General features: G+C 43.6%; 2 protein-coding genes across 7 annotated transcripts in view; both read right to left on the bottom strand.

Moving 5' to 3' along the window:
- The window catches only part of LOC146490533 (protein NLRC3-like), a 133633-nt gene that overhangs the window by 59330 nt on the left and 58891 nt on the right, over positions 1-15412 (bottom strand). The window lies entirely within an intron of this gene.
- Positions 5601-15412, bottom strand: part of LOC146490535 (protein NLRC3-like) — a 59323-nt gene continuing 49511 nt past the window's right edge. For all 4 annotated transcript variants that reach the window (XM_085153054.1, XM_085153055.1, XM_085153057.1 and 1 more), the window contains 2 exons: positions 10793-10839; positions 5601-10644 (listed from right to left, as the gene is read on the bottom strand). In XM_085153054.1, the coding sequence (XP_085009180.1) occupies positions 10100-10644; positions 10793-10839 (592 nt within the window). In that variant the 3' untranslated portion in view covers positions 5601-10099. The remainder of the gene's footprint in view (positions 10645-10792; positions 10840-15412) is intronic.

The following is a 15412-nucleotide window of genomic DNA, read 5'->3' as shown; positions in this document are numbered from 1 at the left end:
CAGGCAGAGGGACACCTGCTGTGGATTGCATCGCCTCCCACTATGCTGGCTTGTGCGCGTTTCTTTTCCTCCTGCTCGCCTTTCGTGCGTCGCCTTCCCATCTCTGCCTCACTATCCCCTTTGACAGGTCAGCCTGGCAGCTGATAGGCCGCCTCGGGGAACGCCCACACCTCCACAGGTGCTACTATTGTGCGCTTAGTCCACAGTGGATTAAAAGAATATTGTGCAACAACACTAACACACAATATCAGGATAAAACCTGATATTTAAATAAACAAACATATAAATATGACAATAAAATGATGGAAGTAAAACCAACACTATGTACCAATGCACAGTCTGATCAAACTGTGTGACATCAGCATGTTTCACACAGCTGTGACATTAAAGATCAAACTAATAATGAATCACTTTGTTTGTGCAGCAGCGTCAGGAAATGTTCAGGAGCTCGTCTCTTCCTTCCAGCTGCTCTGATGGATCAATAAACCTGTGATAATGTTGTAAAGTGAGTTTGTTTCTGCACTGTGTGAACTCGACACACACACTGAGTCAGTTTCTGGAGCATCCAGCACACAGTCTGACTGCAGCTCTGCTGGACCTGAGCGATCCCTCTGATCTTCTTCTTTCTAATCCTGTCCATCCTGCTCACCTCCAACCAAACTCTCAGCATCTTCAGCTCTGCCACCTGCAGCTCCTCCTGTCTGTGTGCCACCGTCTCCATCACAGCAGGTCTCACTGCATCTCCTCCTCTTCACTCTTACTGCTCTCCTCCTGTCATAGATCAATCAGCCCTGACCTCCTCCTCATCTCTCTTTGTTTGTACTTTCTCTTCTCTGCAGACTCTCCTCCTCACTCTCACTGCAGATCATAACTTTGTCTGCAAACATCAGAGTGTTCATCAGCACTGCAAACGATAAAGGGCTCAGAGCCACCTCTTTGTGACCCCCACTGCCTGAGCCTGTGAGTATTTAGAAAGTAGAAGGACAGAAACTCCAGGTGTGGACGAGGCTCGTTGCATCATCCCCAAAAACAGCTGCTGCTGTGATTCCTGCTGAAGTGTCTGAATATCAGGAAATGTTAAAGAAACAATCGTAAAGTTGTGTTTCCAGTTTGTCGTTATTAGAAACATTATCAGCCACAGGCTGAATGGATTAAATGGAGTAAACTGATACTGGTCCCACCATGACCTCTGACCTCTGACCTGCATCTACAGCACTGAGCCCTGACAGTGAGCAGCACTTGTTTCTTCAGCAGGATGTTTCCCTCCCTGCTGCAGACGGTGCAGGTGGAGGTGTTTGTGTCTCCATCTGTGGGTATTTCAGGGTCAGACTGAGGTCTCCAGGTTACAGCAGCTTTCTCTTCATCTTCGTTGGGTCTCTGTAAAACTTGTGTGTCTCAGTTTGTTCCTGATGTGTTCCTGACTCGTTCTTTGGTAACTAGTCTGCAGCGTCCTGTAAAGTGCTGCAGACATGTTGGATGAAGAGCAGAAGAACAGACAGACTGAGCCTCCACAGTCGGCCGTGTCTCACACGCTTCGTTTCTTTGGGCCTCAGCATCAGCAACGTGTCTGCGGAGGATGTAGGTTTGAGTGACCACAACTGCGTCTTTGTTGACCTTCACTTGAGGACATGCCATTGGATAAAAGAGTCGATTTGAAACTTTAGACACAAAACTCAGATCAGAAAATGGGAGAAATTCCAAAGTTTTGTTTGACACAATCAGCTGTTGCGTCTCGAGCTGCCTCACCTATAAATGTGCGCTCTACAGCAGACAGCAACAAAAGTCTGATTTTCTGTAGATAAGATCAAAGAAATCGATGACAAACCCCCCCAGAGCGTTCTTGTTGTGGCAGCTCACTGCTGCTCTACTTTTACACCTGTGACATTTGATGATAATTAGCCGTCTTCAGCTCCCTCAGATATTCTCCCCACAAAGCTTTTTGCCTTGTAAACCGTTTTAACGCTTTTCTTCAGACTGGAGTGTTCCAGCTTTTTCAAACATGCTGTTGTGGAAGCAAAGCTCAGCAAACCCAGCTTAGATCCAACATTATAGATCAGTTTCTCCTTCAGGTCAAAGCTTGTTGAGAAGCCGCTTGCTGCCCACCTCACAGCCTGCTTGAAGAAACACGACATCTATGACCGTTTCCACTCTGGTTTTGGTCAAATGCATCCACTGACACTGCACTACTAACAGGAACCAGTTATACTGTGATGTCAGCAGATGGTGGAAAATACACAGTCCTGGTCTTGTTGGAGCTCTCCTGCTCTGAACATCTGAAGCTCTCCACCACATGACTGAGCACAACTCAGGGAGGAACATTTACTGAAGCTGCTGCAACATTTCCTGTCAGCACATGATTGTGTGACAGTCAAGGAGCCACCAGAGGACACCTGCTAACAGGGCTGGGTATCCTCACTGATTTCTACAATCCATTCACTTTTAATCGCTGAAGTTTGCCTCAGACAGTCAGAAATATTATCATTCATTTCCATAGTTTTATATCTATAAAAAGAAAGCTGACACTGTGAGACTTCATCAGAGGTGTGAGCATCACAGCAGATGTGTCAAAGTAACTGAGGATAAAACAGAAATTGAATCATTGAATCTAGAACAACTGGAGCCAAACCAGTGGCCTCTGCTGGGATCACTGGTGAGCCAACACTTCCTTGTTGGATGCAGATTTCAGGGCTTCCTTTTGCTCCTCCGTTATAACTGTTCTCTCTTCTCAACAAATGATGACACAAAGGAATCAGCAGTGACAAAGATGATGCTGAAGAGAAGCACACATTTCACACATATAACACACCAGTCCAGTTACACACACCTCTGCTTGACATTAGGCCTCAAACAAAGACACAAAACACTAACTTGACTCTAAATAGAAGAAACGAGCAGCTTTTTCTGTTCTGTGCTTATTTATATTTGACACACATGCTTCTCTTTGTGCAAACACACATTGCACTATAAGGGTAACCTAGCACACAATGATTGGACAGCACAGTGATGATGCTGGGAGATCCTATACGAAGCAACACAGAAACACTGAGAACAAAACTTTAAACATTGATTATATTGAGATAAGCAGCCGACCCAGTCTAGATAAAGGCGAGCAGCTGGGACCGCTGCTGCACCAAAAACAGGTTTCAGTGTTTCCATGTGTGTGTGTGATGTCTTTACTTATACTGGTCAATAGACTTTAGTCAACACATTATTGAAAGGTGTTACACATGAAATAAAAACAGTGTTTCATCTTTATTCCTCTGAAGCAGCTGCATTATAACCAATCTGCTCCTTTGTGGCCATTTAAAACAGCCTTAAATAACTGTTGTTATATTTGTTGCAGTTTCTGCTCCTCTTGGACAGACGACTCTTGAAAAGACATTTTTGAATTTCAACTTTTAACTGGATAAATATCGGATATATAAACGTCTGCAACAAACTGATTCCAGCTTCTACCTCATGATAGGAATGTTTTTGTGGCTCAAGATGACCTGATATCTTTCATGATGGAGACATTTGACACGTTTCACATATTATAGACCAACAAGTTATTCATAGCAGTTTAAATACGGGGAGTCACTTTTGGGCCCAGCAGATAAAACAGAGCCAATATTTCCTTCTTTATTTAAGTGACGTGTGTCACAGATGTTACCTAGTAAAGTGTAGCTGAACATTAGTAACGTTATTAACACTCTCAGCTCGTCCTTGTTCCAGACCTGAAGATCCTCTTCTTTCATTCAGCAGCAGCTTCAGGTCTCTGATGGTCCAGGGCTTGTTGTTGGGAAACAGCCCTGCTGGGATGATGGTGTCCTCACAGAAACAGTCAGTGATGCTGTTGATCTCCATCACAGAGCACGTCCCAGTCTGCAGTCTCAGTCCTGCAGGGCCTCGCTGGCTTCCTGACTCCACCCAGTCAACAACAGGAAGTGTTTGAAGTGCAGGAACAAACTGAGGCTGTGGTCAAACAGGAGTTTTTATCTCCTCGCTCTGACTCTCACTGCGGCCCCGCTGCTGTGTCAACATGTGTTTGTGCTAAACAAAGATGGAAAGTGTTATAAATGACTTGTTGGCCTCTGATCTGTCACAAACAGCTGAAACGTGTCTCTCATGAGCCACATGAAGGTTTTTGACAGAAAGGACAAAAAGTAGCTGCAGTCAGTTTGTGTCATTTTTATATTTATTCATCTGGGAGAAAAATCTGAGGGACATTAAAATGTGTTTTTCAACAGAGACAAGAAGATAAATATAACAGAACAGGTAAATGAACATATTTCAAGTAAACAGCTGGACTGATCAGGTCCAAACACACAGTGATAAACTTGTCAAACAGCTGTCATATCTTGATATATAAGCTCTTTATAAATCCTGTTCACTGCAGTCTGTTTACTAATAATGTCAAACTGTTAGAAACGCAGAAACATCAGAATCGTCTTTGTTCACATAAACCTGTCTGGGATCCTTTGTTGTTCTTTTGATGCAGAGTTACATTATAAATATAAAGAGTTATTTCAGAGTCTCATCAGTTTTCCTACATGTCTTTATTGAACACATCAGCAGGGCTGAAGCTCTCATGTCAAACACGCACTGATCTATGGACACGTTCATGTGTTTCTAACAGAACCAGGCTGTTATCAGCCCTGCACTAACATTATGTCACACACACTGAATGTAACAGTGACAGTTTACATCATCACACAATCAGCTGTGATTGTTTCACTGTCATCAAACTAGTCAACAGGAAGTAGAATCAATAGAAACCAATCATTTACTGACAGCATGTCTGATGGAAATAAGTGCAGATTATGTATGAAGTATAACTGCACACAGTAACTGTATTACAATAAGGACTTAACAGCGCCCTCTGCTGGAGTGTTTCAGTACTGCGTTAACTAGAATACACCACCTCCTCCTCCTCCTCACACCACCTGCTACAGCTCTACTCTTCTATGACTACAGCCATCCACAGCACTGATGTGAGGTCACATGGTTCATATGTAAGGAGCACAGAGACGTCCTAGCAGCTGACCTCAGGTCAGTTTAATGACTGTGAGCAGCAGCTGTGTTATTGTCACTGTGACAGGGAGACACTCTCAGACACAGCGCTCATGTCAGCTTGTTCTCATGCAGGAGGATCAGGAGCTCCATGTTTGTCTTTCTGTTTGAATCATGATGTGTTTGTGCCATCAGAGTCTGTCATGAGTACTCAGGGTTTCACAGCAGCTCTTCTGAATGCTGACGAGGACTCCAACCTCATGTTTCACCTCTCTGAGCTTCTGATGTCTGTGAACACTCGTGTTTCTTCTCTGGGCTCATCTGGACAAAAGCACCTTTCTGTGTTTGGCTCCAGCCTCATTCTGACTGACAGGAAGTGTTTTATCCATGAGCTGCACTTCTGTGAGGAAGTTTCCTGCTGTGTTTCCTGTCTGTGGACAAACACGAGTGTTTCAGCTGAGGACTTGGTTCCTTCCACCTGTCCATAAAGGACATCACGCTGTCTTTTCTTTGATTTCTCTGACTCGTGTTTTATGAACTAAATGTATCCTGATACACACAGAGATGGATGAGCAGAGGTCACATGATGAAAGAACAAACATGGAGTCTTTGATTTATTTAGATATTTATTGATGAATGCAAACAAACCCTGACACTGAACCATCGTCCAGCTTTCACAGAACAAACCTGATCACATGACCTGCTGACCCAAACAGTGAAAAGCTCCATGGCAACAACAACAAACAGCCTCACATATGTTAACAGAGGCTGTTAGAAGCACAGAGTCTTTACAGTCTTTCTCCTGTTTGTACACAGATCTCTGCACATCTTCATCACAGTTACTCACAGACGTGCAGAGTGTGTGGATATCAAAGCTAAGTTTCCACCATGTTTGTAGTCTGTACTGGGACTCATGGAGCATCTCTCTATGAGCACTCAGTGCTTTAAACAGTGAGTCCCAGTTTAACCAGCAGCCTTCACACCACACATCACACAGACATGGAAACTTCAAACCCTCAGACTGAAGACACCATCAGAAATAAATAGATTGTGATGAAGATGAAGAACTGGAACAGTTTGCTGTGGTTTCTTCTGTTCCTGTCAGAAATAAGAGTCTGGCAGCACTTTGCTCTCCTTCCACATGTTTAAGGAGGAAGTGAAGAAGAGCGAGTGAGTCGTCTTCCTCTGTGGGCCCAACATCAGGCAGCAGCCACGTATTTTTAAAAACCCAGAACACTGCTTCAGAAACACTGAGTCCAGGTGACCAGAGTCATGTGATCAGTGAGGTCTTCACTCAGGACGTCACAGCTTCAGGACCTGATTCAGAGGTTTATAAGGACGTGGATCATTGGTGCTGATGTTGTGTGAGAGCTGGTGAACCATGGGGAACAGAAATAACAACCAGGCCATCAGCAATTCTACCCCCAGCTCTAAAACCTACATAATACACTATACATATAGTTATATAGGTTATAGTATGTTATATATAAACGTAGCTGAAGCAGTTTCATTTGTAGCTTCACGCTGCACTTCATATGTTTGTCCACCAGATGGCAGCACAGAGGCCTGTGTTGGAAAGCTTTGAGTAATGAAGCGTTTTCAATCCAAGCTTCAGAAAGCTTCATGTGGTCATTGTTGGGTTCAATATTGAGGAGGGTTAGATGAGGTAATCAACTTTCAAAATAACAACACTGATCCGGCCAGGTGGAGTCAAACGATGATTTAATGCACGCGTGGGGGGACCACCGCCGTACGCAGACAGCGCCGATCCCCGACTTACAGAGCATAAGCAGATGCTTTATATACCATCAGGGCTTAAATTTAATACGCCCCTTCAACGTCAATCAGATACAGGTCATACATAGCTTTCAAAACCACAAAGACTTTTAACACAGTTTAAAAATAACATTGTCTCCGTCTCCACAGCAGATGCTTCCTGTCAGCCTTCTGACTTTCACTTCTCGTCTGGAACACCAGACCCACACCCTGCAAGAAACTGTTCCTCTTTTTGCAGAGACAATTTTGCAGTTGCAAGCAAACATGACTAACCTCTCACCTATAAATGAGTCTATCTACTGTGTGTGTGTGTGTGTGTGTGTGTGTGTGTGGCTCGACCTCACACGAACTTTGTCTTATGAGAAGAGAGGCCAATTCTCATGTGCATAATAACCTAACTGAAACTATATCTGTAATATGTTGAATAAATGTTTTAATCAAATGAGTGCCCCTACTTCAAAGCTTAATAAAAAGATATAAATGACTAAAAGATAACAATGAATAACCTGGTTATTCAAATAGCATCCTCCCAACAGCTCCTCAAAGTACCTTTCACAAGCATGCTCTGCAAAAGCCTGCACTTCCTGTCTACTTTGGCACAGAGTGTACTCAGAGTTAGGCCTTTCAGAATCAGCACATACACATTTAAGATTATAACAAGCATTCAAAAGCATTTAAGATCATTGATTTAACTCAACAGTTTAACGTGGTTATAACTGCACCTGTAATAAAGGCTAATTGGGTACCAATATGTTTAAACATCTGAATGCAATATCAATGCTGTAGATTATGTTATTAATGTTAGTACTGCAATGGTAATGATGATGATTATTAACAATAGCAGTAAAATAGTTTCCCTAATCCCCACATCATCAAGGAAGCAACCAGGAAATATCTGCTGTGTGTAAAAACAGCAACACAAGAATCCAGAATGAAGACAAGAAACTCAAAGCTCACACACAAAACAGGTGGAGCTAATTTTGTGACGTGTTTCTGTAAAAACACCACAGAAGTGAATCATCAAAGTTTCCATGTGAGCTGATGATGCTGCTGCAGAGTTTCTGTGAACCTCCTGTGACCCCGCCTCCTCATACAGAGACATCTTATTGCTCTTCAAACTGCATCACGTGGACACATGTGATTGTGTATTGTAGTATTGATCCCAATGCTGGTATTAGTACTGGATCAATAACACTGGATGGATGCGTTCAGCATGGAGCCCCTGAGCTGTGTTACAGACAAACATGAAAACTGACAGGTCTGTGTCATTCACAGTCTGTAACACTTCTAAACAACAGAGGCTGACCCAAGTGCCTCAGAGCCAGGCACGCTCACATCACAGCTCTCTAAATAAGCCAGTTTCAAAATAAGAGCTGAAAGCTGTGTTTGCTTGTGTTAGCTTATTATTGTGGAGACTAACATTCAGTGATCATGTGTTCAGACTCAAAATGATTACTCTCAGAAATCCTGATCTTTGTATTTACTGTGTGTTGGATCAATAACTGAGATTCATCGTATCACACAGCTGTGCTGCTGCTGCTGGTGATGTCAGCACATCTGGAACAATACGAGGTATCTGCTACCAGACTGAGCAGGACGTGAGACCTGTGGACTGTTTAAAGCTGTCCCTCCACAGGTCACTCAGACCTGATCCACACCTCAGTGATATTCTCTGACTTCCTCAGTAGAGACAGAAACCATTCAGATCTGGGACGATCAGCTGACTGATGATGTCACACAGACTGTGTTTTTCAGGAACAGTGATTCTGATGTGAGCCTGCTAGCTGACAGCAGACCTGATGAAACCACATGTTCACATCTGTGAGGACAGACTGGACTCTTTGACTGCACCTTGGTTCTCCTCAGAGGTCTGTACAGGAGCATGTCCACCCCCACTGAAGATCTCAGTCACTGTGAAACATAGAAAGCTGCTTGTGTAGCCTCTGCCTCACATGTAGATACAGCTACAGGTTTCTCTGTCAGTCAGACTGAAACAGTGTCCTGATGCTGCATCATTCAGCTCTGTGCCCCAGTCAGCATCACTGTGAGCTACCAGTGTCAGTGTTTCTGCCCTTTTCCTGTAACACTACACTCAGCACAGGCTCAGCTGCTATCCAGTGTTGGACTTTGGCTTCAGCTGCTGTGATAGATCCTCTAACATAGATCAGCTCTGCTACATGTTGTTAGATAAGTGCAGCTGCCTGTCATGTCCTGATGTTTCTCTGGCTCAGCAGCTTCTCCATCAGAGGTTCACATGGAGCTGATCCAGTATCTCCAGTAACTGTGTTCTGTGCCTCACTGGTTCATCCTTCTGTCTGTGTGACGTCAGTCAGATGTTGAAGTTAAACTCTGTAATCTTCACTGTGTCACAGAGTTCAGTGAGTCCCGTTATTCACAGTATCAATCAGATCATCAGAGAACAGCTGATCAGCAATCAGTGGTGCCAACAGCACCTCCTGTGGTGAGAGGATGCAATAATGCAATGTAGCATTTTTACACTCAACACTTCCAGTCATGGAAACTGTCTGTTGGATCTGTTTGACGTTGCTTTCTTGTGTTGCTTTCTTGGTTAGAGTTCCTCACAAATGTCCAGATTATTCTTCTAATGAGGCGTCGACCATGTTTTCAGTTCTTTGGAAGAAAACATCGCCCTTTGCCATCCTTACTTTTCTTTGACTTCTTCAAATGCAGCTGAACTCCAGCTGGTATTTTATTGGACTTTGCAGCTGTTTCTGGTCATCAGTTCATTCCTGCAAACCTCTGAACCTGAACAACAATGATGCTGCATTGCTGGCTGATCCCAAAAGGTTGATTCTGTTCATCTGGACGTTTTCACAAACGTTTGCTCACTGATCAGGTGACTTCTTCAGTCTCAGCTGACTGCAGCTTTACAACCTTACAAACAGCACATTTGCACAATGACTGAAACCAGCAGCAGCAGCACCTGATATATATGATACTAATATAATACATATACATATATAATCCATACTAATGATGAAGGAACTGAGCTCACAGTCCATTGTTCATTCAGTGAACTACTCAGTTTATTTTGGGCCTCAGAAATGCTCACTCTGTTTGTACATCACTGTCAGCAATAGACTCATTCTGCTGTGTGGACAGGAACACATGTGACATCACTTCCTGTTTGTTTGTGACTGAAGAGGAAGAAGTTTACAAGGAATCATTTAGAAGAGTTTCAAACATCAACTGATTGAATCCATGAATCTGAAAACGTGTTTGTGAGTGAAAGAGACAGACATGTACAGACTGAACTATCTGTTCAACAGTCAGAGTGTTTCTCTAACAGGAGACACTCTTTACACCCCACTCAGCACAGGGACACTGAGGCACCAAGATGATGATAAAATACACCAAACCCAGGATAAAGAGTTTGAGTGAATGTGGTGTTGAAGGTGTGGAGGTGGATCAGAGTGTCAGAGGAGACTCTGTAGAAGGACAGAGTGCCAGCAGGACAGTCCACATACACTGCTGCTCTGTTAGAGACAGAGGAGGAGGAGGAGGAGGAGGAGGAGATGGATGTTCGTCTCTTATTGTGCCTGACATAACGAGGACCATCATCAGAGCAGTACAGACTCCAGGACTGATCATTGTTTCCAAACACACAGTCTCTGTCTCCTTTCCTTCTGATGCTTCTGTAACTCACTGATATAAAAACTTTTCCTCTCCACTCGACCTCCCAGTAACAGCGACCAGTCAGACCATTTCTGCACAGCAGCTGATGATAATCATCAAATATGTCTGGATGATCAGGATATAACAGAACCTCCTCCACAAATGTCACCTTCCTGTTGTTGTCAGACAGTTGGAGGTTTCTGTTCACTGTGTTTGTGTCGATTGTGAGTTGACAGGAATCTGATGGAGAGAACAAACACAATCCAGCTGCAGTTATTGATCCATCATCTGTTCATTGATTGACACTTTGATGATGACTCCTGACATGATGAAGATGGTTGAATGTGTGCTGCTTTGTTTTCATGAATCCCATTAAAAACACACTTACACTTCCTCAGACCTGGTCTCAACCATCGGACTCCAGCAGGCTCCACCCTGAAAGGAGGAGGGGGGTCAGAGCAGCACAGTCAGCATGCACGCATGGACATTACATGGCTCTCATACACACACTGTTACACACTGAGCTCAAAGCTCGGCTCCACTGTTTTATTCAAAGAAATCTACATTTATTTATCAGCACATTTAAAAACAGCTTGAGCCAAAGTGCTGCACAGAGTAGAGAGAAAATAGGAAACATACACAGTAATTACTATAAAGACTCGTCAGAATTGAAAGCTACAGAGTACAAATGTGTTTCCAACCGGGTTTTAAAAATGTCGAGTGTTGGTGACGACCTGATGTGAAGGGCGACTGTTCCAGAGTTTGGCTGCAGCGATCGATAAAGCTCACCTCTGTTTTTACGTCTAGTTCTGGTCAGAAGCTACTTATCTGCAGACCTGAGGGCTCGACTTGGATTATTTTGTTAAAGAGAGATAAGATGGAGCCAATCCATTCAGAGATTTAAAGACAAACAACCAGATCTGGAAGTGGATTCTACCACGTACTGGTAACCAGTGGAAAAAGCTGGAAAAAGCTGGTGATGGGTCGTCTAGCACAGACCCACCGCTGGAACCAGACAATTCATGAGGGAGAGAACTGTGACAGCGCCGTTCCTTCACTTGACCTCAGTCGCTCTCGTCTACTCCCTCGTAACACTGCTCTTTATTGAGGTTACATGAATATGCATAAGTTCATTAACATATGACGTCTTACACAGGTATGAACAAAGAGTACCAGTCTGTGCATAGTGTAGGTGTGTGTGTGTGTGTGTGTGTGTGTGTGTGTGTGTGTGTGTGTGTGTGTGTGTGTGTGTGTGTGTTCCAGATGTGACCCTGTGACCCCAAAGCTGCTGCTAAGAGTCCAGTGGTCCCCCTAACAAAGGGCTCTTATACTTAACCAGACACAGAGTAGGTGTCCTCCTACACCAGGGGTCTCAAACTCGCGGCCCGTGGGTCAATTGCGGCCCGCAGGACGATAGTTTTTGGCCCCCACCTTAATATGAAAATTTAATGTTAGTTTGATAATGTATGACACTTTACAGTGTTGTGTGCGGAGCTGAATTAACCCACCAATCAGGGTGGGATATGGATCTCAGCGGACACCAGCCGGGCTTGATGCAAGCAGGGAAACATTTCTCAATGAGTAAAAGTTACAGCAGCGTTGCCCTGGAGTGTTTCTTTCTTTACTGTGCCTGGCTGGCTTCCTCCTTTCTATTGGGCAAACACAGACATTCGCGCCAGCGCGCTGCGTTTACAACACTTCAAAAAAAGTTGTTTTTTTTAAGTTGCTGCCCAGCGGGACATTATACGTATATAGATTTATACACACGTCAGTGGGAGTTTTAGTTATTTTTTCACAGAGAGAGATCTCATATTAACTCTCAAAGTGATGCGTAGGAAGGTTGCTGAGGTCGATGCAAAATACCAGGGAGACGAGAGAGCGAACCGGGTTTCCAGTCTTAAAACAGATCTACTGAGGCAGCAAGAATTCTTCAAGAAAGCAACCAAAGAGAATAATGCAGCAGTCGAAGCCACGTGGTTAGTGAGATGATTGCTAAAGCAGGGAAGCCATTCACAGAAGGTGAATTTGTCTAAAAGTGCATATTGCAGTATTCAAATATAGTCTGTCCGGGAAAGAAAGGTCAGTTTAGCAACATCAGCCTTTCTGCCAGTTGAGTTGAGAGCAGAAGTGAAGCCTTCATGGAGAAGGATGGAGTTAGTGTTCCTGTGCTAACTGATCCCAAATGGCTCATGGACTTAGCTTTTCTTGTTGATATAACACATGAGCTTAATGTACTGAACAAGACGTTACAAGGCCAGGGGCAACTTGTCAGTGCTGCCTATGACAACGTGAGAGCATTCTCCACAAAACTTGCGCTCTGGAAAGCTCAGCTCTCTCAGACAAACCTTTGCCATTTCCCAGCATGCAAGGCACTCGTGGATGCAGGCACACCATTCAGTGCTGACAAGTATGTTGATGTCATTTTGAGGCTACAGGAGGAATTTGATCACAGATTTGCTGACTTCAAGACACACAGAGCCACCTTTCAAATTTTTGCGGACCCCTTCTCCTTTGATGTGCAAGATGCCCCTTCTGTGCTTCAAATGGAGCTCATTGAGCTGCAGTGCAACTCTGAACTCAAAGCAAAGTTCAGGGAGGTGAGTGGAAAAGCAGACAAGCTTGGACAATTTTTGAGAGAATTGAGCCCTAGTTTCCCTCGGCTTTCCCCAATGTTCAAGCGGACCATGTGCCTTTGTGGTAGCACATACTTGTGCGAAAAGCTCTTCTCCACTTTGAACTTCAATAAGTCCAAGTACAGGTCCAGACTTACAGATGATCATCTTCAAGACATACTGAGGGTCGCAACTGCTTCCTCCCTCAGGCCAAATCTGGCTCGGCTATGCGAGAGGAAACGCTGCCAGGTCTCTAGCAGCAAGGAGTAGGCAAGAGAAGCCATGTTCAGAAGAACAGTTCATTTTCTACAGTGTTCAATTCATGTTCAGAAGAAGGTTATAGAACTGTTAATACAGACATTTCAATCTAAATACAGCAGATATAGAAGACTGAAAAAAACACAAGTTCACTGACTAAAAATAACTTATTATTATTTTATTTATGTATTACAGATTGATTTATTTTCTTATTAATTCTTCATTTGTTTATTTATTTTTCATATTTTGTGTTAAAAAATAAAAATAAAGAGATTTGAGAAGATTGGAATTTTTTAACCATGCCTTTCTTGTGGAAAACCTAATGCGGCCCAGCCTCACCCAGACTCTGCCTGCAGCGGCCCCCAGCTAAATTGAGTTTGAGACCCCTGTCCTACACCATAAATCAGTAAGAGAGGGTACGACCTCTCTCATGGCCCCAAGTGGTGTGTGCATGCCAGAGCACTCTGGAAGGCACACAAAGTCTTTACAGACTACTAAGGATCAAACCTCTATCATCATGCAATCGATTATACAACTCTAAGCATATATGAGTAAATATTTCTAAACATAAATGACAATCAACAATATAAACCTTACAGCTGGTTTTAATAACAGAATTTATTTGTTTCTCAAATGAGAAAGAGCTATTGAGCTACACTCCTAAATCTTTTTTCTTACTTTTTAACAATACGAGTAGCTAATTTGAAAACGTTTTTTTATTCAATTTTAACTTTTCCTCTGCGATGTGAAGAGTTAATGCTAAATAGGACGCCATTAGTGGCTAATTCTAATTTTAGATGAAAAAGCATTAAAAGCTAATGCTAATACCATATTTTCTTGCTTTATATCAATATCAGTAGCTAAGTGACGGTAGGGTAAGCGATTCATGTTGTAACTGACGTCAGACGCCGGAGATTTTGGCGGAAAATTAAAGCAAATGGTAGTTTAGATTTGAACAAATTTCTTTAAGCTTCAGTATTACCAAATACACTTATCAATTGTCTCATAACTAACAATATTTGTCTAAATAATCTCCAACACCCTGGAGAACAACAGGGAGAGTTTAGAGGCTCTCCAAGATTATATTGATCAGTGCTTTCAGGATCTCGTGATGAAGAAGGCCCAGAGTGCAGCTTCCCCGGCCAAATCTGAGACGCCGTCGTCGAAAAGACAACGCCCGGCAGATTCCCCCGGCACAACATCGCCAGCTGGCAAAGATATTGCCGACATACTGGAGTCAATCGACAAGCGATTGTCCAGTTTCGACGCAAGGCTGTCCCTGGTGGAGATTCTTCACCGGGAATTTAAATGCTTGCGAGAATCCCTGGAGTTCAGCCAGCAGCAAGTGGAAACGCTCGCTGCTGAAAATGCCACGCTAAGGGAGTCGGTGAAATCTCTCATAGAAAATGTTACTCAGCTCAATAGAGAAAATAAAAAAATAAAAGAAACGGTTATTGATCTACAAGCTCGTAGCATGCGTGATAATCTAGTATTTTCTGGTATTCCAGAAGCCGCTGGAGAGGACGCGGAGACCACGGTAAAAAGCTTCATCCAAACCCACCTGAAGCTGCCGGAGGACACGGTGAAGAACATCGTTTTCGATAGGGTGCATCGCCTGGGCCCCATTCGGGCTACGGCCGGGAGACCACGTCCTATCGTGGCCAAATTCGGCCACTTCAAACAAAAGCAACATGTGAAAAGCCGCGGCAGGAAATTAAAAGGAACGGACTTCAGCGTGAACGATCAGTTCCCCAAAGAGATCCTGGAACGACGCAGGGTCCTCTTCCCAATTCGACGCGGCTTCATCCAGAAAGGCTCCCGCGCTGTCATCGCTGTGGACCGGCTGTACGTGGACGGACAGCTCCACCGCGACCCCAACATCACTCCGTGGCTGTATTAACTTCAGACCAGATAAGAATCCGCTACACCCTTTCCCTATCCACTCACACTAACTTGCATTAACATCTGTTTAACTTACCGGTATCAAATCGCATCTTAAGTGTGATTTCATAGCAGTATTAACACCGTCACTCTCCGTCAGTGATTTAATTGGAATGTTTACGTTTTCTTTTCACTCTTCTCGTTTTTTTTTTGTTTTGTTTTTTTTTTCTTCTCTCTTTTCCCCCTCTTGTTTTTAT

The sequence above is a fragment of the Neolamprologus multifasciatus genome, unplaced genomic scaffold (assembly GCF_963576455.1).
Source record: "Neolamprologus multifasciatus unplaced genomic scaffold, fNeoMul1.2 chr03_unloc_1, whole genome shotgun sequence".
Taxonomy (NCBI): Eukaryota; Metazoa; Chordata; class Actinopteri; order Cichliformes; family Cichlidae; genus Neolamprologus; species Neolamprologus multifasciatus.
This window is presented reverse-complemented; position numbering and strand designations above follow the sequence as displayed.